Source organism: Cucurbita pepo, chromosome 3 (assembly GCF_057944985.1).
Source record: "Cucurbita pepo subsp. pepo isolate OVF chromosome 3, ASM5794498v1, whole genome shotgun sequence".
Lineage (NCBI taxonomy): Eukaryota > Viridiplantae > Streptophyta > Magnoliopsida > Cucurbitales > Cucurbitaceae > Cucurbita > Cucurbita pepo.
Window position 1 is genome coordinate 4900726 of NC_141800.1, and position 22874 is coordinate 4923599.

General features: G+C 35.5%; 4 protein-coding genes and 1 non-coding gene across 6 annotated transcripts; 1 reads left to right on the forward strand and 4 right to left on the reverse strand.

Moving 5' to 3' along the window:
• Positions 1 to 30: 30 nt before the first annotated feature.
• On the reverse strand, positions 31 to 1658 carry LOC111791848 (uncharacterized). Its single transcript, XM_023673343.2, has 2 exons — positions 1341 to 1658; positions 31 to 501 (listed from the first exon to the last, which is right to left on the reverse strand). Exons 1-2 carry the CDS (start codon positions 1656 to 1658, stop codon positions 31 to 33), a joined length of 789 nt encoding a protein of 262 aa, XP_023529111.2.
• Positions 1659 to 3680: 2022 nt separating this feature from the next.
• Positions 3681 to 8261, reverse strand: LOC111791636 (ATP-dependent Clp protease proteolytic subunit 5, chloroplastic). Its single transcript, XM_023673042.2, has 9 exons — positions 7934 to 8261; positions 7432 to 7551; positions 7220 to 7304; positions 7022 to 7114; positions 6868 to 6913; positions 6695 to 6767; positions 6063 to 6097; positions 5842 to 5930; positions 3681 to 4171 (listed from the first exon to the last, which is right to left on the reverse strand). The coding sequence occupies exons 1-9, from the start codon at positions 8059 to 8061 to the stop codon at positions 3944 to 3946; spliced, it is 897 nt and encodes a 298-aa protein (XP_023528810.2). The 5' UTR covers positions 8062 to 8261; the 3' UTR covers positions 3681 to 3943.
• A 972-nt stretch (positions 8262 to 9233) lies between these two features.
• LOC111791850 (21 kDa protein) lies at positions 9234 to 10386 on the reverse strand. The gene has a single exon (XM_023673347.2). The coding sequence runs from the start codon at positions 10161 to 10163 to the stop codon at positions 9474 to 9476; it is 690 nt and encodes a 229-aa protein (XP_023529115.2). The 5' UTR covers positions 10164 to 10386; the 3' UTR covers positions 9234 to 9473.
• An 801-nt stretch (positions 10387 to 11187) lies between these two features.
• Positions 11188 to 16412, reverse strand: LOC111790593 (receptor-like serine/threonine-protein kinase ALE2). Of its 2 annotated transcripts, none has more exons than XM_023671560.2 (8): positions 15876 to 16412; positions 14603 to 15013; positions 14072 to 14446; positions 13275 to 13487; positions 12445 to 12816; positions 12124 to 12367; positions 11896 to 12043; positions 11188 to 11754 (listed from the first exon to the last, which is right to left on the reverse strand). In XM_023671560.2, the coding sequence occupies exons 1-8, from the start codon at positions 15904 to 15906 to the stop codon at positions 11374 to 11376; spliced, it is 2175 nt and encodes a 724-aa protein (XP_023527328.2). In that variant the 5' UTR covers positions 15907 to 16412; the 3' UTR covers positions 11188 to 11373. The 2 variants fall into 2 exon arrangements, with proteins under 2 accessions (XP_023527328.2, XP_023527327.2); XM_023671559.2 differs by having other exon boundaries at positions 14072 to 14449.
• A 3806-nt stretch (positions 16413 to 20218) lies between these two features.
• On the forward strand, positions 20219 to 20414 carry LOC111791936 (U2 spliceosomal RNA). Its single transcript, XR_002814725.2, has one exon. It is a non-coding gene; the product is annotated as a U2 spliceosomal RNA (small nuclear RNA).
• Positions 20415 to 22874: the final 2460 nt, after the last annotated feature.

A 22874-nucleotide genomic window follows, 5' to 3' on the forward strand; every position in this document is an offset into this window, starting at 1 on the left:
AATTGTAAATTTTAGAATTAATTAAAATTTTCAAACATTGTTCACAACGACAACCTCATCCGAGCATTTAGAATGTTTTTTAGAGACCAAAATCCGAACCAACCACGCAACCGAATTGGCAATCTTACCAATTCCAATGCCTACGATTATGTAATACAGGCACCAATTAGCAACCTCCGCCGGACCCAATTCCGCCGACGTCAACCACTTTATTTCCGCCACAACCACCAGCGCGTCTGCCTCATCCCTCAATCGCCACCACCACACCCCACCCAAGCTCACCGCCGTCGCCGCCGTCTCAAACCACCTCTCCTTTCGAGATTCCCCAAATACGGTGTCGTCCACCACCGGCTTCACCACCGCTCTTGTCCAGTGCACCACCGCCTCATGCAGCCCAAAGAAGAACAACAACCTCCTCCATAGACCACCCTCGATGTGCCCTGCCGCTGCGTTGTTTAGGCCGCTTGATAAGCTGCCCTCGATCCCGACGCCGACACATACCTGTTCAATTGATTAAAATATTATATTATAAATTACCATGTTTATATTAGGAATCACGTGATATTATCTACTTTGAGCATAAACTTTCATGACTTTGTTTTAGATTTTTCCAAAATGCCTCCTATAGAGATTTATTTCTTACTTATAAACTCATGATCAAACTCTTTAATTAGCGGATGTGAGACTCTCTCCTAATAATTCTCCCCTCGAACAAAATACACTATAGAGCCTCCCTTGAGGTATATGTAGCCCTGGAATAGTCTCCCCTTAATCGAGACTCGACACCTATGTAGTCCTCGGATAGTTTCTCCCTTTAATCGAGATTCGACTCCTTTCTTTGGAGCCCTCAAGTAAAATACATCATTTGTTCGACACCTTACTTACTTTTTGACTACTCCGTCGAGTCACATAACTTATTTGTTCGACATGTAAAGGATTTTATTGATATGACTAAGTTAAGAGTGTTGGATGAAATTTCCACGTTCGCTAATTTAGGAAATGTTCATGAGTTTATAATTAAAAAATACTCTTCCCATTCGTGGAGGCCTTTTAAGGTAAGCCCAAAGTAAAGCCATGAGAGCTTATGGTCAAAGTGGACAATATCATACTATTGTGGAGAGTCGTGTTCCTCTAACAAAGGGTACGACTCTGATACCATGTTAGTGATCACGAACCTCCACAATAATATGATATGGTCCACATTGAGCACAGGCTCTAATGAATTTTGCTTTGGGATTCTAAAGAGGCCTCGTCCAAAAGAGGTCTATTTGTTAATTAGCCAATATGAGACTCCTTTTCATGAACCGTTTAAACTAGAAAGAATGAATGTTTTGACGTACCTGAAGAGTGCAGAGGAAAATCCATGTAGTGTAAAGACGGGGTTGGGAGACAGGGGCAGGCAGTTTGGTCGGAAGAGCAGATTTTCCGGTGAGGGAGTGGAGGAGGGCGGAGAGGACAACGAAAGAAACAAGAAGGATAAGAAGAGGGGAGGTTAGATAGAGGACAAGAGAGAGCAACAGGGGCGGAAGCAACGGCAGTCCGGCGAGATAGAGGGCGGAAGAGAGGCGAGCTAGGAGGAGGAGCGAGAGGGGAAGCAAGAGGGCAAGAAGGTTGACGGCCAACAGATGAAACAAAAACCAAGCTCTTAGAATTTCCATGCCGTCTTTTTCCAAAAAGAATTTCATTTGGTGTATAAATAAATAAATAAACAGAAAAATTAAATGTTTATAAATATCTAAGTTGGTGTGTTTTGGAATAATCTTGTAATCAAATCATAAAGTGGATGCCACGTCTACAGTTGACTCAGACTTGGTCAAACCATTATATATATATATATATATATATTCATATTATAAAATATAACACAAAGTTGAGGAATATGTGATTGCATGTTTCAATTTTATAATATAATAAGTAACATTACATGTATATTATTATTATTACATGTTTATTAATATTTAGCAAATATACTCAAATCGGTTAATTTATAATACATTCAAAAGGGTCTAAAAAATTCTTCCAAAATATAAAAATTTCTTCTCCTTGGATTTTGTCTTTTACTATTTCTTTGTACATAATTATAAATTTAAATCTCAATTTATCTATCAACTTTGTTATAATTATTATTATTATTATTATTATATTCATTTATTAAATTCAAAAATTTAATTAGATATTAACTTTAATATATGAATAAGCAGAAATCACATTTAAACTGACCGTAAGAAAAAATATCTTAAGAAACCTTAAAAGAATTGAAAAGTGACTCGATCCTATAAACTTTATAATTAAGCATATTTTACTTGGAATAATTTTATATTAGGTGACTTATTTGAATTTTTTTTAAGACGAAGTGTGCTGAAAGGAATCCTAATCCAAATTCTAGACATGGGCCACTGTGCTTCAATTGATGTTTGTTGTGGGTGGCTACAAAACAAATTTGTAGCGGAATAAAAACATGTCTTTTAAAACAAATTTGATTAGAACAAAATTTGCTAAAGTTGTTATTTATAGGGCAGTAGGAAGCCTATATTAAATTTGTATTGGAGTTAAATTCTAGCTTCCTAAAACTCTAATAATTAAAAAGGTTTAATCTTTTGTAAAATAACCCATTATTTGGGTGACCACAAAATTAGAAGTTTTAGCCACACTACAATTCTCTTATTTTAGATTCAATTTATTTTCATATTTTCTTTTTCTAGATTTATAATATGTAGTTGGGCCGATGGAGTACTTTTGGAGCATCGTGACCTCTTGCATAGGGAACCTTTGGGCCCAATTGGCCCATGATCTTATTCTTTCTTGAAGCAAGATAAATAGTTAAATCTAAATAACCATTTTGAAAAAAAAATGTAAAAATAGTTAAACGCAATAATAATAATAATAATAAATAAATAAATAAAACAAAACATCATTCTTGAAATTTGAGAATGGTATTTGAAATTTGTGCCTGGTACATGAAAATAAGCTTTAAATGGTAAACAATATTAGTGATGGTTATGACTTGGTAGACAAGTAAAAAAAACAACTCTAACACAATTATGACTTGGTAAACAAGTAAAAAAAACAACTCAACACAATTATGACTTGGTAAACAAGTAAAGAAAACAACTCAACACAATTCTAAAATTGGGCTAGATTGAATTGTAAACTCTATTCAGATTGTTTGGATCACTAACTCAACCATAGAAGGTTGAATTGAGTTGGTTGAGTAATGAATTTGGATCACTAACCCAACCACAAAAGGTTGAGTTAGGCTGGTTGAGTTCACCTAATTTCAAGTTGGTCCAAAAGAATTTTTTAATCCAACCCAACATATATATCACTAAGAATTTAAATCTATCGGTAGATTGTTGAATCAACAAAATACATCATTAAAAATAGATTACACAAAATTTCAGTTATTCAAATCTTTCATCTAAAAAGTTATAATTGTGAAAACTCTAGTAATTTGGAATTAGGAACGTTTTTGTTACGAGAACTCGTTCATAGTACCAAAACATTCTAATCTACGTTTGGAGGAAGCAGTAAAATAATGTTTTACTCAATCTTTCACTTCAAACACACTCGAGAGACGATCATCAATAATGAGTAATAATGCAGCAACTACATTGAAAGGAAACACAAAAATATCAGAAACAACCAATTTCCCAGATAAGAACCACCGCCATGCAACGTAAAGGGAAAGCTACCGAATGCATTAGAAATTCTCATTGAAACCTAATGCATATTAATCCACAATAAAGACAGTGACTACATAATAATGCAGCCATTTTGTAGGGTCGGCGGCATCTTTTCACAATATTCAATAAATATTGCCAAGTGTTAGGCCAACATCATTCTTGTCATCCCACCCAACCAGAGGGGGCATGGAAGCCATGTCGTTAATGGTCAAAATCTTCTTAAACTAAGATGGTTTTCGCTTATAAATCTACAAGATGAACTAATCTGTTGAACCTGGCAAATCTTTGGTGGCAGATGCAGCTGCTGAAGGTTTGAAAGCTTTGAGGGGATTCATTATAACTCCATCTATAAGTCCATATTCTTTAGCTTCTTGAGCGCTCATGAAGAAATCGCGATCCGTATCCTGGTTAATCTTATCAAGACTTTGACCAGTGTGGTAGGAAAGATACCCGTTAAGATTTGCCTTATGATGCAACACTTCATTTGCCTGATGCAAGTTAACAGTTTAGGGACCAGGTTGAAAATGTCTGAAATTAACGTGGATGACATCATATTCTACTAATTTAAAGCAATAGCACATTCCTAATACAATCGTTGATCTAAGAGCAATCTAAATTCTCGTGCCAACAAATATGAAATGGGTTTGGGAAATGATACCCAGCTCAACAAATTTGAAATGGGTTTAGTGTAGACCAATTGCAATTGCAACATTACCAGAAAATGTTGTTCGAGATGGAGGGTAAAAAACGTCTGGAAAAAATCCTCCAGTGGCAGAAGTTGGAAGCATGATCGATTTTGGGCGACAAGACATTTGTGAGGTGTGAGTAACAAGTGATGCTAATTGAATTTTCTTAGCTCAAACAGAGTGAAACAACCCAACAAGTATAGGTTGGAGTTTCAAACCCAAAGGCTTAAATTCTAGCACATTTTCTAACAACCGAACGTTGTAGAGTTAAAGCAGTTGTCCGTGAGGCATCCTTATCTCATTAATCAACTGCGAGGCATCCTTATCTCATTAATCTCTCTTCCCACTCTTCTCACACTTATCTCACCTTTTAACACATTTCTCTTACTTATTTCTCTCTATACACACTCTTACTAGTCTTTCCTAACAACTATAGGTTACCACTAGCAGATATTGTCCTCTGAGTTTTTCCTTTCGGACTTCTTAAAGTTTTTAAAACGCATCTGCTAGGGAGAGGTTTCCACATCCTAATATAAAGAATGTTCCGTTCTCCTCCCAAACCGACGTAGGATCTCACAATCCACCCCTCTTCGAGGCCTAGTGTCCTTGCTGGCACTCGTTCCCTTCTCCCGTCCATGTGGGACCCCCCCAAATCCCCCCCCCTTCGGGACCCAGCGTTCTTGCTGGCACACCGACTCATATCTTTCAGGGCTCAGCCTCCTAGTTGGCACATCGCCGGTGTCTTGCTTTGATACCATTTTTAACGACCCAAGCCCACTGCTAGCAGATATTGTCCTCTTGAGCTTCCCCCTCAAGGTTTTTAAAACGCGTCTGCTAGGAAGAGGTTTCCACACCCTTATAAAGAAGGTTTCGTTCTCCTCCCCAACTGATGTGGGATCTCACACATAATCTCATTAATTTCTCCCCATAGAAGTCCTCGACCTAGCTTCTCTACATATATGCCTTTTCTCAATAACTTTTACCAACAAATTTTCCCTATGTTCTTTCTCCATACACATTTTTCTTCTGTTAATCTCTCTTTATACACTCCTTCACAATTATTTATTTACCCACACTTTTATCTATAAATGCTTTCTCCCTCAACATTTACTTTCTCTCTCTCTTTTTTTTTTTTTTTTGGGTTTTGTTGTTTTCCTCAGTAACTTGTCAATCCTAGAATCTTTTTTTAAGTAAATATTAATCTTTTACACAAGAAGATTAAAAAGATTAGATGAAAAGCCCCTTTGAAATTTTGGAACCAACCAACGAAGTGACTATTATAAGCTTTTCTAATTTCGTAAGTACTTTTTAACAAATGCTTCCTTCATATAATCTCCCAAACTCACCCTCAAAGCTCTACTATGAAGTACCTTAATAATAGAATGCAACCAAATGAAGTGACAAAAACCATAGAACAAACGTAGAATTTGATCAATATATTACTGACCATCCAAGAGGATATATAAGGATACCTGAATATCAATGTCAGACTGTCCACCCTGAGCACCACCAAGCGGCTGATGGATCATTATCCTTGAATTTGGCAAGCTGTATCTTTTTCCTTCATAAGTAAACGAGAAGGTGCAGACTTAATACGCAATATACGTCATTTATTTTTAAAAGTGAAAAACATTTCATTCAAAAAGCTACAAAAATAAAATTAAAAAGATGAATAACACGAAAAAACTTGCACCTTTAGTTCCAGCGCTAAGCAGGAAAGCTCCCATACTGCATAATAGAATAAACAGAAAACCCAATGTAAGAACAAACTATCACTTCAAAAATGAAAGGGAGAAATTATAGAAAACAGCTCTAGGTTAGGAAACCTCCTCCTAGTCATTCATGCTTCCCTTTTTTATCCCTCCTAAGCTATTGATACAATTGCACGAGAAAAATTGAGTCCATGTTACATGCATCACGGCAGACTTTGAAGCACTGTAAATATATAATATTGTATTATGTTCTTAAAATAGTGTTTTATAACTTAAATAAGTTTATTATAAAGTTCCACAAAAAGAATATTACAATATTTTTATAAGATTTTGTGATATCCGTGATCTTTTTCCAAATATCCATCGATATTCAGATAGCCCTCAATATATCCATAAATCTGAATTCCATCGATATTGATATTGACATTGACATTTTAATTCTTGATAGGAAAAGATGATTGGAACCAAGTGGAAGTCATCTGCCACTATTTTCGAATTCTTCCCAAACACAATTCAGCAATGACACACTCAATTGTATATGACACTTGTGGAAATAAAAGGAGAAAAACAGATTAAAAAGCTTTAAAAAGTACTGATCTGATGGATCTTGTACCTGGCTGCGAGCCCCACGCAGACAGTGGAAACATCGGGTCTAATATGCATCATAGTGTCAAAAATGGCCATACCTATATAGATCCAAGTAAATCATTAGTTAGAAGACAAAGCCAGTTCCAATTTCTAACAAAACAAACGATCATGGAAATGGTTTTCCAATTTCAATATTACCAGCTGTAACTGATCCACCAGGGGAATTTACATACATTACAATATCCTGTTATACATACCAAAAGTACTAGGTTAATCAATTAGTTATGTAGAAAACAAGATGAACTATACATGAGCTACTTCCTTAAAATGAATTGATAACAAAAAAGAGAACCTTATTGGGATTAACAGCATCAAGGTATAGAAGTTGAGCAACAATGATATTTGCCATATCATCATCAACGGCTCCCCCACAACGAATAATTCTCTAGTCCATAAGTAAACAAAAGTATCAAACGAACGTGATAACAATCTATAAGTGATACACCAAACCCGGTTCAAGGAAATAAATATTGCAGACCTACACCCTTACATATTGAAAAAGCTGGCCTATAACACTTTGGAAGCGTTCCTGCACCATTGGAGGAGGACCTTGCCCTTGCGCATAAGCATCATCCCTGTGAATCATGCAGAACATAATTTCAAAATCCATTAAGAAGTATTTCAATAGCTGAAAATGATTGTAGCCTTCTTTGGCCCCAAAAAAAAACGAATGGGGAGCTACAAGTTAATCAATCTATGCACCTTATAGACCAAATGCCTTGGCGACAATTCCTACCCAGTGATGAAAACTCGCCTGAGTAGATGGCTTTGACTAGAGAATTCTTGAGGTTTCTTCTACCACCAACTATTTTTCCTAGTTTCCTGCAAATAGTGGGTACTACAATCAAAGATAATAGATAAACAAGAGAAGACTAGGCTTATGCAACAGAAAATAGGATATCGACAACAAAAAAGTTTAAAACAAAACCAAACTCTCCCAGTCTCATCATCCATAATCACCTAGGCGTGTTCTTGGCACTAGTAATCTCCAAATACCAAAACTCCATCTGGACATTGAAACCCTTCCATTTCGAAATCAAACTAAAAAATACACCAATTCAGACAATCCATTGCATCGTCAACAAAGAGCCCACACATTCATAATATTTGACATTCAAAAACATCCAATTCAAGCGAACTACCCTAATACTACCAACATTGCATCGAAACATAAAAATAAACGAAAACCAGCCAGAAGAGGTACCTCGAATGAAAAGGCAGAACAGGAAGAAAGAGCTTGTGGGACTCGGAAGAGGAGCTAGAATTCGGAACTGAAACGAGGGAGTTTAATCGGAAAGACGAGGCAGATGTGTAGGCGAAAGTATGGGCCATTTTCGGAGCTAAAGGTTCCAACAAAATCTCAGCGCAAAGCAATAGAGGAAGAAGAAATGATGGAGAATTAGCGTCCGGAGTGAGTTCGGAGCAACGTCCGAAGAGGTCTTATCCGCTGGAAGAAGCGAACGACGGTAAGGATAGAGAAGAAGAAGATGGGTCGAGCAAGTAATTTGATGGCAGCGACCTCTGTGAATATCTCCTTCAGGGACTTCACAGATAGCCACTTCACAATCACACGCCCCGAGCCCGACATGTCGTGGGCTGCGACCCATATTTTGGATATGGATCTTATGGGCCGGGCTTTTCGTTTTGTATGAGCCCAATTGATCCAATAGTGACTTTTTGACATCTCCTTTATTAATCATTTTATCTTTTGTTTTCTATTTTTAATTATGTTGCAAGTTTTTTACCTTTCTTTAAAATATTATAAAATTAAATTTAGTAATTTATTTTGAGAATTAAAATTCAAATAAATGAGGAGACTTTTTATCATCTTATCAAATCAAAAACGAAAAAAAAAATGAGTTTCCTAAATTAAAAAAAATGTGAGCTTTTTATTCAATTACAATATTAATCTCTGTTCCGCTATTGATTCAAATAGGTGGGTCAGATACAAAGTTCTCTATTGATTCAATTCAAACGATTCAAATATGATGGGTCAGCTAAGGATTCAAATATGATGGCGTCAGATACAAAGGATTCAAATACAATGGGTCAGATACACAAAAGATTCAAATATGATGGGTCAGATACAAAGTTCTCTATTGATTCAAACATAAGTTCAGTTCAAACAATACTGATACAAAGTTCAATACTATTCAAATCTGATGGTTCAGATACGATACAAAGTTCTCTATTGATTCAGACAGGTGGGTCAGATATAAAGTCCTACAAAGTTCTCTATTGATTCAAACAGGTGGGTCAGATATAAAGTCCTACAAACAGGTGGGTCAGATATAAAGTCCTACAAAGTTCTCTGTTGTACAGAGTCATATACAACACAAAGTTCTCTATGGATTCAAATGGGTCAGACACTTAAAACTATGTACCCACCTGAGGGGTCTCCAATAGGTAAATTAGTTAAATATTTATACATTTAGATTACAAGGCGTTTCAAACTAAGATATTATTATTATTATTATTATGATATGATAGCGTGATTACCAACATGCCAATGAATCACTACAAAATTTATTCCATCAATTCATGAGAGAATGTATTGAGAGCAGAATGTTGTATGATCATCATCATCATGCTTAATTAATCTTCTCCAAATGAACACGATGGGTTGAAGAAGAAGAAGAACGAAGAACGAAGGAAGAGGAAGCAGAGTCCATCGAGTCAATTCATTGAATCAATCAATCAATCAATCATCTTCTCCAACTAGATCGATCGATCGATCCTTTCGGTCACAGAAGCAATTTGGAAATGGCCAAGCAGTTACTGGCGTACTTGTTCATTTTGATACTAAGATAGTCCAATGGAGAATCCACTCCCATCTCCACAAAAGTATCATCGCAAGTCACCAGATCCGTCAATACGGCCGTCAGTGCGCTCTGCATTCTACCAACGTCATTCACGTCGATCGCTTCCGTTGCGGTCCGTAGATCATCAATCGCCATATCGAAATTCTCCAGGCAAGTATCGTAGCACGCGTCTTCCGCTTTCGTTGAACCAGATTCTTTGTCCAGTTTTTTCAATACCGCAATTGCGTTCTCCACCTCTTTAATCGATAGCTGAATTTCCGTTTTCAGTGCTGAAACAGGATTCACCGTTGATTCATGGATGCTAGATGAAATCGAGGATTCACACAGCTTTGGATTGCTCGTCACATCGCAGATCTGCACCAATTCGGTCGCCTCCCTCGACGACGACGCCGATTTCGAACTCGATTTCCCCTCGGACTTCGGCGTTCGTTTTCGAGATATCGACTGCGAAATGTAAACCGGCGGGGTGCTTGGTGTAGGAAGTGGAAGAGTAGAGAATTGAAAGAGGGAGGTGTTTCGGGGAACGCAAATGGCAATGGCGGGGGAGGAGAAGAGAGAGGAGAGGGCGAGAAGGAGGAGGAAGCTGTGGAAGACATTGTTGACGACCTCCATTTTTGTTCTGCTGCTGTTCTCTTCCTCCGGCGAAGAAGAAGATGAGAAAATTGTAGGGGAAAAGGGCGGTGGAGAGGCTATGGAGGGTATCTATGGCGGATTTGGGCTCTGTAGAAGAAGGGAACAATAGCCATTACAATTGAATCAAGCAACTGCTACAAATAGGTAAACCTCTCCCCTCTTCTGTTCTGAAATTTCTGATTGCATCTTCACCACAATTTCTTTCGTCTCTTTTTACTATTTATAACATTCACATTCAAATTTAGAAATTTATTGTTTACGACGAGGAAATAAAATGTTCTTCTTCCTCTTAATTGACTTTGATTTTGTTTTTCCTACATTGCTAAAACAATCCACCAATCAGTAAAAATTGAAAAAAAAAAAAAAAAAAATTGGGCATGATTGAACATACCCAATGTTCAACAGTGTTTCATGCTTTTGAATTTATGGAACTAAACTTGATTGAAAATGATTTAATTATGTTAATTATTTGAAATTTACTATGTTATCGCATTTTAGAAATTTGATTAAATATGGACTATGAACTATATACATATTTTTATTATTCACTTATTCTCATATTAGAATATTAGAAAAAAGTATATATATGTAATTACTTAAGTATTTATTTTAAGACTTCAATCATAGTTTCGAATAATTTGTGAAGGATTGACTTGCATGTAATGAAAAGAGTAGTAAACACAACTTGTTTTATAATGTATAAAAGTAAAAGACGTCGAATAATGAATAAAAATTAATTAAATAAATAATTTAATTAATTAATTTTGTTATAATCTATGTCTATGATATGCCTTGGTTAGCTCATAAAAACTTTCAAATTAACATTTAATATATTTTATATATAAATAGAGAAAACATATATATATATTGTATTTAATAAATTAAATATATAAAATATATTTATTTATATTAGGATATGACCAATTGTCATGCTCTCAGGTTGATAGAACACTAAAAAACCATTAGGAAAGAGTAAATTAAAAGCTAATTAAAAGAGGAAGAATCAGAAGCAAAAATGATCCATTAAACAAAGCTACAAGAACACATATTTACAAAATCTATGCATCACATTGAGAACAAGCAACACTGCCATGGGAAAATTGAAACAGCAGTTCTCCACAATCACCATTACAAAGGAGGTAGAGGGAGAGAGAGAGATGGTGGGGGATTCTACCAATTCACAAGACTTTCATCGTCCCTCGTGAAGATCTTCAGAGAAAATTGCTGTCCGAGATACATTGTCGTTGTCAAAAGTGCTTAAACCAGAATAAGGTCCAGAAGAGAACACTGAAGAGGATCCATCGGACTCGAAAGTTGTCGACGACTGTCTAAGATTGGTTCGGTTGTTGGAGGATGGTACCACCATGGAGTCTTGGTATTCTGTCACACGCTGCACCATTTTAAGAGACTGTACAACTTCGCCCATTGTCGGACGTTGGCCAGCTTCAGGAGCGACGCAGGCTGCAGCAATGGTACACACCCGCACAAAATCTTCCTTTGGATACTTTCCTCCAAGTCGTGGATCAGCAAGTTCTTCCAACCGTTCCTTGTCTCTCAAAATCGGCCTTGCCTGAAATGAATAGAACCCACGCATCTTAGCTTCCAACATTACACTAATTTTGCAAAGATTGCCAGAAAGACACAGCAGCAAGCACATTTATCAATATCAAATGAGTAGAAGAATGGGAATTGCTCCAAAAAACAAACGCACCCACGTGACCAGGTTCTCTTGTCCTGATGGTTGTGACATATCTACAGGTTTCCTTCCAGTAAGCAACTCGAGAAGTACAACTCCGTAGCTATAAACATCGCTTTTAATAAGTAGATGGCCAGTCATTGCATACTCGGGGGCGACATACCTGAGAGGGAACTATATTCCATCAAAATCCCAAGATTCAATTTACAAGAATTGACTACTTTGAGGAGGAATGAGACAAACCCAAATGTGCCCATCACACGAGTAGAAAGGTAATTGGCTCTGCCTTCCGGAGCTTGTTTAGCAAGACCGAAGTCGGCAACTTTGGCATGGAAGTTGTTCTCGAGCAATATATTCGATGCCTTAAAGTCTCGGTGTATCACACACGGTTGTGAGTCTTCGTGAAGGTAAGCAAGCCCTCGAGCAGCATCCAGTGCAATCTTCATCCTGGTGTCCCAATCCAAAGGACAATTAACACCCAAAGGACCTGGGAAAAAACATAAACTTGCCGACATGTTGTTGTAAACAAATATTTTAAACTCAATAGAAAGAGAGAGTGGTTACCATGGAGCCAGGCCTCCAAGCTTCCATTTGGAACAAGTTCATAGCATAGCAGGTTTTGTGAAGAGTCGCGGTTACAGTAGTAGCCAACGAGTTTGATGAGATTTCGATGATGCAACCGGCTAAGCATCTCAACCTCAACCAAAAACTCCTTGTCGCCTTGTTGCCCACCACTTGAAAGCCTCTTGATTGCAACGGCTGTGCCATCACTTAAGACACCCTTATAAACCCTGCCAAAACCACCCTCCCCCAGTATGCTTGCTGCTTCAAAGTTATGAGTTGCTTCTTTAAGCTCTTCATAAGTTAGAAATCTCATACTAGATGGATGAGAGAAAGATCCTACCCCAGGCGCTTTGTCCTCGACCCTTGATTTTTCTGAGATGTAGGAAGAATGGATGAATATACAGTTGACATAGAAGTAAAAAGAAATGACATCAAGAAGTTTATAGAAATTGTAGAAACGATGATAACAACGATGTCGCACTGAATAGAATTCAGAACCATTTATTAGTTTTATGAGGATTGAGAAGCAAAATTCTTACATGATGTTGTGAAAACCACAACTTAACTCATTTACGCTCACGTTGTACGATCAGTGCTTCATAAGATCTTAAATCTTACCTCCTATTTGGCAATTCCTATTAACCTTATTGCCATAAAATCTAGTGGATAATATGGGCCTTGTACTATGTTCCATACTTCATCACAAAATGAAGTAGCTTTAAGTGTCTGTGGGTTCGAGGTGGCGACGGAGATATTCTTCAAAAGCTAGGTATAAACTATACAGAGGAAAGAAATTAAGGACAAAGTCGTTTAAAATTTTACACATGTACCTGGTACTAATGGAGGTGCTTCAGCAGTTTTCCCACGATGAGATTTGCATAAACAAATTATCAACACAAATAGAATGGCAAGGAACAGAAAACCAGCGCCAATACCAAGAAGTGTCAGATTAGAATGGTGTCCTTTACTAGGAGAACTGAGTGATGTTGAAGCTGGAAAATGATATGCTGGAGCTTCTACTGGTGATGCAGAAGCTAGAGGAGCTGTAGAACAAATGAAAATATAATAACACAACAACTTGAAAGTGATTGTAAATACTCACATTAGCTACAGCCTAAGGGCTCAATAGAATGAAACAGCAAAAAGATTAATGTCCTCAAAAGCAACAGCTGCAAGCAGAGTGTACCCTAATTCCTCAATTATTCATACATTACTTTTTTTTTTAATAAGTATTCATACATTACTAATTTATAGCCTTTCTGTACTACAATGACAATGAGAGCTGTTTTTTTATAGCCTGGATTTGAATTAAGAGCTGTTGATGAATTTTCATTTTGAACAGCATAATCATTCGGGTTCAAGAGATTAAGTAAAAAATATCGGTTTCCTCTGGCGTGCATTTAAAGATACATACTATCAAACATGAAACATACACATCTAGGTAGTCTCCCAAAGAACAGAGTGCACAGTTCTAATTCTCCATCAACAATATAGTTCACTGCAAACCAAATTCTATATAAGTTGCAAATTACCAAAAACAAAATGTTCTATAAAAGCTAGAGCGCTACGGTAATATTGCCATTAGCAGCATGCACGGTTAAATAATTGATCGACATATTGGATGTACCTTCAGAAGGAGGCGGAGGCTTAAACCAGGTAATATTGAGAAGACTGTAATCACCAACCTGTGTCGGGTCTAGACGAACCTTGTGCATTATAAGTGAAGAGTTTATTGCAGTCACATCAACTGCAGAAAAGCTGATCCCAGAGTGGGGAGTAATGTCCATTGAGATATTTAACCTCGATAAACTAAGTACATAAAAGTTTATCAGCTCAATCTGAGAGACTTGTAAACGAAGTTCCGAAGCTAACTCTTCAAGAAAAAGTTTCCAATTAGGATTCTGTGATACATTCAAGAGGAGGAGATCAATTTTTAGGGGATAGACACAATGGCAGTCATCACCGCTTCCTCGCTTCTGCACCATGTCAGGTTTGCAACAGTCTGCTAAATGATGAATAAAACCAGGAGCATGCCTCAAATAAGTGTAATCATCAACAAATAAAATTAATCAAAGTAGCTCATTTTTAATTCAAAGACAATTGCAACAAAGAAAATATCAGAAAGCAAGGAAGAAATAAAATCCAGTATACGACTTACCTGCTGCATTAGGGGAAAGTGGTGGCTGAGGTAAGCCAGAGGGAATAGCGCCAGCACTGGACTGTATGGGAGCAATGTTTTCAAGGCTACCACCAGGAGGAGCTGATCCACTCTTCATCAGTGGTTTTGAAAAACTTGAACTTGTGGGTGGGTGACCAGAAGTGATAAGAGGCCCATAATAAGGAGGAGACGCTGGTGCTAGTCCAGCTATTGGCGCGCTCTGTGGTGACATATATTTTCGGTGGTGGGGTTGGTGAAGAGGCAATTTTGCAGGTAGAGGCATAGCACGGGTAGCGGGTGCAACCGAAGGTCCTGGTAGTATAGCGGGGACATCGGCATTGGTTATGGAAATAACAAACCACAGTAAAATGAACTGCTTTGCCAACCGGCAAGAGACCTGTTCCAATATACCTGCATTATAGCCTCCAAATCAAGATTTCGTATACTGAAAATATGTATCGACGTAAATAGTTGTGTGTTTCCATCTATGTATGCTACCTTAGCCTCCTAAAGAGGCTTGGAAAGGTTACTAAAGATAGTACCGGGCATGCTAAAATTCTCTTCGATCCCACAAAGGCGTGTTTCAAATAGCTCACAGATTTACCAGTAGGGGCAGATTCAGGGAAAAGATTTCAAAATTTATATAAAAGGGTTAGGATTTTGAGGTTGTAACTCTTAACTTTTTCCAAAATTATCAACATAATGGAAATAATATATATAGTTGAAAATGTATAGATTTGCCCTTTTCTATGAAATTATTCACTCCTAAATTCCAGGAGAAGTTTCAGCACCATAATCCACACATCTATACCAAAATATTTCTATAGAACACTCAATCAATATTTACCACTTGAATGGGATAAGATAAACGATTACAAGAGTTCGCCAAGTTATAGAAATGGATATCCAAAGTCGAAAGCACCAATCAAAGTTAAGCAAAGAAGGTGTCGGCAAGCTTGGTATCACAACGTTAGTTCAAGCAAATGTGAAAGCCAGCCAGATCATGAATCAAGCATGGAAACTGAAGTAGAGTTGAATCAATTGCACATCACCAATTTCCTTAAATTCCTTCTAGAGTCATTTTTCGTCCTAATCCCACCGACGTTTTTCCATAGCTTAACAAATCACATAAGCTTCAAAATCCCAATCTCCTCTTTACCTCTACCGAATTCCAATCTTCACATTGACAACAATCAAATGTCACAAGGAAAGAGCACTGAAACACCATCAAACCGAGATAAAACACGCAGAGAAAAGGCTAAAAGAAACATACCCGCGGTGATGGAAGCCGCAAGCACCGACATCACCGACACGTCAGATCTGTTAGATTTGGATCAAAACGCCGAAGAAACCATTCCTGAAATGAGCGTGGGCGGGAAGCAAGAACAAAGACGATACAAAAGCGAACTGCAAATGGCTCTTTCCAACAAAGAACAATGACCAAAGCAGGGTAGTAACATCACCGAAAAAGGGAATCGAAATGAAACACAAAAAAGCAGAAGCTACTAGTGAATGAACTGATGAAGGAATCACAGAGTGAAACTGGAAAGACGATAAGGGATTTATGGGAACTTCTTCTTCCACTTCTTCTTCTTCTTCTTCTTCTTCTTCTTCTGCCCTGACAAAGTGACTGAGACTGAAGAACACTCAGGGAGAAGCTTTTTGGGGGGAAGCTTGTGCTCTCTCTCTTTGTTTTTGGATTTTTTAGGGGTTTTTGCAGAGAAAAAGAATTGAGAGGTTTGATTTGTTCGATGATTTGGGTTTTTCTTTTGGACGATGCGTGAGAAAGCAGAGAAGTAGATAGAGAAAGAAGAGAGAGAAAGATGGGGGGGGGTTTGATGGGCTGCCATTTGCATCAAAATACTAACGTGCGCAGATAACGGAAAAGGACAAATTAACGGTAAAAAAGGATGTTTGCGTCACTGGGATTTCTACTGTTCTTGTCCTTATCTGATTAATCTTCCCATTTCCATTTTACTTGGGAGAAAATTATAATTTAAAAAGTACTTTTCTTTTTTTAATTACTCAACTTTTCACATTTATATTTATTCCGTCTTCCCTCAATATTTAACCACCTACCTCATAGGTTTATCGTCTTTTATAAATTCAAAAATTTTAAATCTATTTTATTACTGTAGTTCGTGGTAATTAGTGCATTTTTAACTGCCACTAAAGAAGTTATAACAATAAGCATTAATTGCAACGTTTTTATTGGTTGGGTAATTGCGCACCTTTGATTTTTATTTTTATAATAAAAAAAGAATTTTAAATTATTTTGATTATACGACCAACTGCAGTAAATTATTTATATATAAAAAAATTTAAATTAACAAAAAAAAAAAAAAAACACACACACATATAACTTTTATATATATATATATATATATCTTTTCTATTTTTTTTAAATAATTCAAAAATAATTTTATAGTTAGTAGTATGTTTAAAAATTACTCATAAAATTTAAAAAGTAACATTAACCTCTTTTACCGTTATAAAAAAAAATTTAAATATTATTGTAGAAAATCGTCTATTGATACGTTATAGATTATTTACAAATGTTTTAATGTTATAAATATATTTTAAATTTTAAAAAAAAAAGTTTAAAAGATATTTTTGAAGTTTTAAAAAAAAGTTTAAATATATTTTTAAAGTTATATTATTTAAATTTTTAAAAATTTAAGAGTATGTTTTAAAAGTTATATATATATATATATATTAAACCATTTTGACAATTAAAAGGTATTTTTTAAATAAAATATTATCCCTTTCTATAAAAGATAATTGAAAAACAAATATATTTTTTTTTCAAATTTATGATGTTTTTTTAGACTTTTAAATATTGAAGAGCATTTTTTTTAAGACGAGATACGGAAGTTAAAAAAAGTTATTTTTATTAATTTATCCTTAAAAAAATTAAATTAAAAAAAAAAAAAGAAAAGAGCGAGTAAGAAGTTTTTGTTTTTTTACCTCTCTAAAATTCATCCTAAATTTAAGCCGATATATATATATATATTTTTTTTTAAGGAGGGGTAGATTAGTCAAAGAATAGAAGCCGCCTTTATTAACGGTTGGTTTGTTAGGTTTCGAAATTCGGTCATCATTGACATTTGACCATCATTTTCACTTCCACATTTTTCCTTTAAATAATAATAATAATAATAATAATAACAATTTTGTTCTTCCCTTATGATTTATTTTACTTCCTAAATATTCACTTCATTTAATTATTCTCCCCACAATTTCTAATTTCAAATTTAACACCTATAACGTTTGCTCCATAATAAACTATAGGTTAAATTTGGGACTATAGCTCGATAATAAAATATTGTAGGACTATGGAAATTAAGTTTGATAATGCATCAAATTAATTCGAACAATTTTTTCAAAGCTCACAAATTGTAGTCAACATCTAATCTTAGTGTGGCGAATGGAAATTGTTATTGAATTTATGAATGATATGTGATTGAATTAGATGTATTAAACATATTAACTAATTCGGTGATCATGGTAACTATTTGAATAAGTTATATGTTATATGATGAGTATGACTATGGCGTATTGTTGTATGTTTCGTTGTGTAATTTATGTTATCTAGCTGTGATTTGTGTTCGTGGGCATTATTACTAGAAGCATGTGATATGTGCGACAGTAGAGCTATGGTTGAATATAATATGTGATTTCATTACCATCAGACTGATAGGTAGAGATTGTTTAGAGGGTCTCCAACTATTCATTGATTATGTACAAGATCTAAGAGACAGGGTTCGCACAATGTTGAAATAGTTGGTGGTAGTAATAAGTTGTCTAAAGTGACATGGGTCATATGTGTCATAGAGTTGATATATATAAAAGAAATAGTAAAGAACATAACTAAACTACCTAAACTCTGGCGTACCCAAGCATTAGATGGAGCTTAGAGGAGTTGGACTATGTGACACCAATAAATGAAGATGAAATCACATGAGCTAAACGATGTGAAACCAATCATTAAGTTAGGTTGTAACGACCAAAGTCCACTACTAGTAGATATTGTCTTCTTTGGGCTTCCCTTCAAAGTTTTTAAAACGCGTATACTATGGAGAGTTTCTCACACTCTTCTAAAGGATGTTTCGTTCTCCTCCCTAACTGATGTGGGATCTCACATAGATCATAAGACACTATTGATTAACATAAGCTCAGAGGAGCTGCCTCGATCATGTGACATTAATGATTTTGTTTAACATTCAATAAATTTTTATTTAAAATAATTTTTAAATAAAATACGTGAGGACTTATTGGGCTCATGAAATTCATCAAAGACCCAAAGGTCAAAATAGTCATTTGCTCCGGTAAAGTCATTCCGGTGCAAGCTTACGAAATAAATATTTAACACCTTTTGTAACATTTGAAGGAGGGTTTTCTTGGTACTAGGGGTCCCATAGACGAATATCTGTTTTGTCTTGAGCGGCCTCCGAAGGACTCATTCTCATTTCCTTTCTTCAAACTCCGATTCGTATTGTTGATAGAGAGCGAGAAAAAGATCAAAAAAATTGTTTGTATTTATATTTTATTTTTAGGGACATAATAAGTGCATATTTAGGTATTTATAAATATATATTCCGTATTAATAAAAATATATATATATTTAGCCAATAAATCTTATAAAATATTTTTAAAAACCGTTGAAAAGAAAAAAAAAACATAAGGGATTAGTTTAAAATCTTTAATGAAGAGAAATTAAATGGAAAAAGCACTCCAACATCAAGCACTAAAATGTATATATTTAGCGATAATTGATAATTATAATATTTTCCAACTGAATTAAAAATATGAATATGATTCGGGGGATTTCGGGATCCAATTCTAGGTCAACTTGTCCGACCCAAAATCACAAGTTCACCCAAGATCTGACTTCTCTCGCCGTCGGTTCTCTTCGGACTATCGAAGCAGCGGGAAGATTAAATTATCTTCCACTCTGTCGAGTCGCCGTTCCAATTGCTAAAACCTTAGCTTCAACTTAATTATTTTCAAATCTTAGATTGAAGGTTTGTAGAGTGATTAGATGTTAGAATCATCGACTAAACGATCATAATGTCTAAGAGGAAGTTCGACTTTGAAGGGTTTGGAGTTGCACGTTTTTTTAATCAGAAACTTGTGATTTAGTTTTTGATGCAGCAAGTAGGGACAAACAATTCTTAAATATTGATACCAAAAATTCAAGTAGCGGATTCAGTAGCCCGAGCGGAAACAAGGATTCAGTGTCATTAGGTTAATAAAAATTGGCTCGGGGAAATATTAATAAATTGGTTGTAATGAGACTTCATAGTTCATAGGTTCAAGAACTTGAGAACGGAACAAAAGACGGGAAGTTGAAATCAAAAGCTAAACTTATCCGAATATAATTTACCACACTTTAGAATTATAATTTTTGGAACTAAAAATCAGAAACAAAATATTTGTAAATGACAGAATCAATCATAATTTATAATACACAGAAGTGGTTACCATAATATAAAGTGAGAAAGAAATTGGTGGAAACGCAAGGCAACTTGAAACCAGTTTGTCCCACATCGTTAGATTGGAAGTTGGGAGCAAGACTCTCGAGTATATAAACGCGTTTGGATGGCTTCACAAATCATACCTTTCTCGGCCTTTTGGCTAAGATCAAGTGTAGTATCTGTTCTTATCAGTTTAATATCTGATACGTGGGCCATCGGCCCACATGATATTAAATTAATTTTTTAAGGGGGAGGGCCCACTACAGTAGCTTGCTACTGGGGCCTTCAAGCGTCGCCCAAGCGTTGCACTACAGCTTGGGCCTGGCGCACCCCTCCAAATCTCCAGTTCTATGGTTTAATCATTTCTTTCCTCCAATTTTCGGTCTTAGTAATCATAGATTTTGTATTCAATTATAGATATAAACCTAAATATAAAATCCAGTTCTTCAAATTGTTTTTAAAATTTTTCGACTGGGGCATTATATTGTTTAGAACATTGTTTGGTAAGAAATCTGGGTTTGATCCAAAGAATTTAAATTCTAAAAAATCTATATATTTACATTTCTGATATTTATTTTAAAAATAATATAGTATATTTTATATTATAAACCCAATTCATTTTTTAAAATTAATGTATAATAAATAATAATTGTACAATTTTTATAAGTTAAGCAGGTTCATAAATTTGATACCATTAACATATGTTCTTGTAGTATTAAAATAGGGCTGATGACTGATTCATCAATCCACTAGTGGCCCAATGATAATGGGCCTTTAGTGGGCCGCAACTTTTGACCATCCACCATAATCCAACACCTTATTTGGTTACTGGTCACCTAAACAAACCTTCATACCCACCCCTTAACCTAACCATGGTTAACTATCCTTACCTCACATTACTCACATTAATTGTAGAGTTTTAAAATGTGTTGTCTTGCTATTGCCTCTGGTTTAACTGATCGTGTTTGTAAGCGGATATTATAATATTAGTTTTGAAATTTGTCTATTTAGAAAATGTATATTAGCATTTGAAACCACATCTGTAAAAAAAAAACACAATTAAAAAATGGACTTAAAAGATAAAATCCTTAAATCTGAGAATAAACAATATATTCAAAAACTAGAAAATAAAACATTGCTCTAATCTAACGTTGTTTTATGGTTACATGGTCTCCACGTGTTTTGCACTTGAAATGTAAGAGTAGCACATGACTTCAGTATTTTAAGAAATACTCAATAAGTGATCCCACTATTAGGGTCGTGAAATGCAAACATATGCAACATGAGAGACCTATCATTTAAAACATTATTTCATTCTCTTAGGCGGCTTTCCAGTTCGAGCTAAAGTTGAGTGTGTAGTACTTCTCTACACACGACCCACATGTGCAAGCGTGGACCCACCAGGCGGGTTCACACATCCTCTAGGCCTGTTGGTCAGGCTAGCAATCGATGATGGGCTGTTGCCGAACGCCCAGCGGGAATAGCGATCGTCATAGCATCATGGTAAACATGATGGTCATTTCAGTATTATAGTTGTACGTGTCCGTACTCATCATAATGAGAAAGTATTTCGATGCACGTGAGCATACAATTATGCATGAGCTCCCCATACTTTCCATCATGGTGTAATAAATAATGCAAGACAACCCTTATACCATAATATTATTTTGTTTATACCATAATATTATTTTGCATATCATATAGCATAGCATAGCATAACATAACATCACATATCCAAGCATATCACCCATATGACACGTGCAGGGCCATTAGACACGTGTCATCATACATAAAGCAATTCTTCTAGCCAAACTGATAGTAGAGTCACTTACTTGGTTGAATATCACACATATAACACGTGTAGAGGCACTGAGCACGTGCCATTATACATAAAACAATTCTTCCAACCAAACCGGTAGTAGAGCCACTTACTTGGTTGGATATCACACATGACATGTGCAAGGACTCTTGGACAAGTGTCATCGTACATAAAATAATTTCTCCAACAAAACTGATAGTAGAGCCACTTACTTGATTAGCCTAGACCAAAACTACTACAATCCCTTGAATTCTACCTAAGAGTCTCATAGTCATAAACTAGATTTCTACTATGAAAATTGGTTCACCTAATTATGCATAAAATAATTTAAACATGATCACAAATAATTTTAACTAGCTAAAAAGGTAATCATACTAACGTTAAATGCTTTTGAAGAGTTGAAATTAGTAGAAAAGAGTTTAAACATATTAGACTCAAGCCAAATAAGTCGAGAAATCGACCTAGAGCCGACAGAAAATGTACTATCCAATCGACTCCAAGACGCTACAATAAGATGAGAATGATCAATTGTTATAACTTAGTAAGTAAATGGACCATTTTACCATGAAATTTAAGTCCTCATTTTCTCACCCTAATAGATACGGGACAATTTTCTTTTTCTTTTCTTTAAAATTAAAATATGGTTTGTATTAAAGTATATATATATAAATAATGAAAGCATATGGCAAATTCATAGCCTATGAGCCGACAATAATGGTGGGTTTTTAACCAACATATATATCTAATCTATATCTATAATCAATCCTTCAAAGATTTGGGACATCATTTCATTTCCCCTTTTTCCCCATCTCTTTCTGTTTGGTTACGGGGATTAATACCTTAAACAAATCACCCATTTGCGGACTTCTAAACTCACTTACGTTCAAATATTTCATGGTGGCAGACATGCATAAGTGCATCGACGTTCGATATGCTCCTAAAATTTAAAATTTGAAATTTTTTATTTCAAAACATA

Bases quoted from the DNA above. Each gene is read 5' to 3' on its own strand.
- LOC111790593 (XM_023671559.2), bottom strand. From the start codon at position 15,906: ATGTCGGTGCTTGCGGCTTCCATCACCGCGG. The intron at 14,450-14,602 runs GTAAGTCGTATA...TTCATCATTTAG, and splicing joins ACTTTCCCCTAATGCAGCAG to CAGACTGTTGCAAACCTGAC. The intron at 12,044-12,123 runs GTTTGTCTCATT...GTTCCCTCTCAG, and splicing joins CGTGTGATGGGCACATTTGG to GTATGTCGCCCCCGAGTATG.
- LOC111791850 (XM_023673347.2), bottom strand. From the start codon at position 10,163: ATGGAGGTCGTCAACAATGTCTTCCACAGCTTCCTCCTCCTTCTCGCC.
- LOC111791636 (XM_023673042.2), bottom strand. From the start codon at position 8,061: ATGGCCCATACTTTCGCCTACACATCTGCCTCGTCTTTCCGATTAAAC. The intron at 6,098-6,694 runs GTACAAGATCCA...TCTATTATGCAG, and splicing joins TGCGTGGGGCTCGCAGCCAG to TATGGGAGCTTTCCTGCTTA. The intron at 5,931-6,062 runs GTGCAAGTTTTT...TTACTTATGAAG, and splicing joins GCTTAGCGCTGGAACTAAAG to GAAAAAGATACAGCTTGCCA.
- LOC111791848 (XM_023673343.2), bottom strand. From the start codon at position 1,658: ATGGAAATTCTAAGAGCTTGGTTTTTGTTTCATCTGTTGGCCGTCAAC. The intron at 502-1,340 runs GTACGTCAAAAC...TCAATTGAACAG, and splicing joins TTTTCCTCTGCACTCTTCAG to GTATGTGTCGGCGTCGGGAT.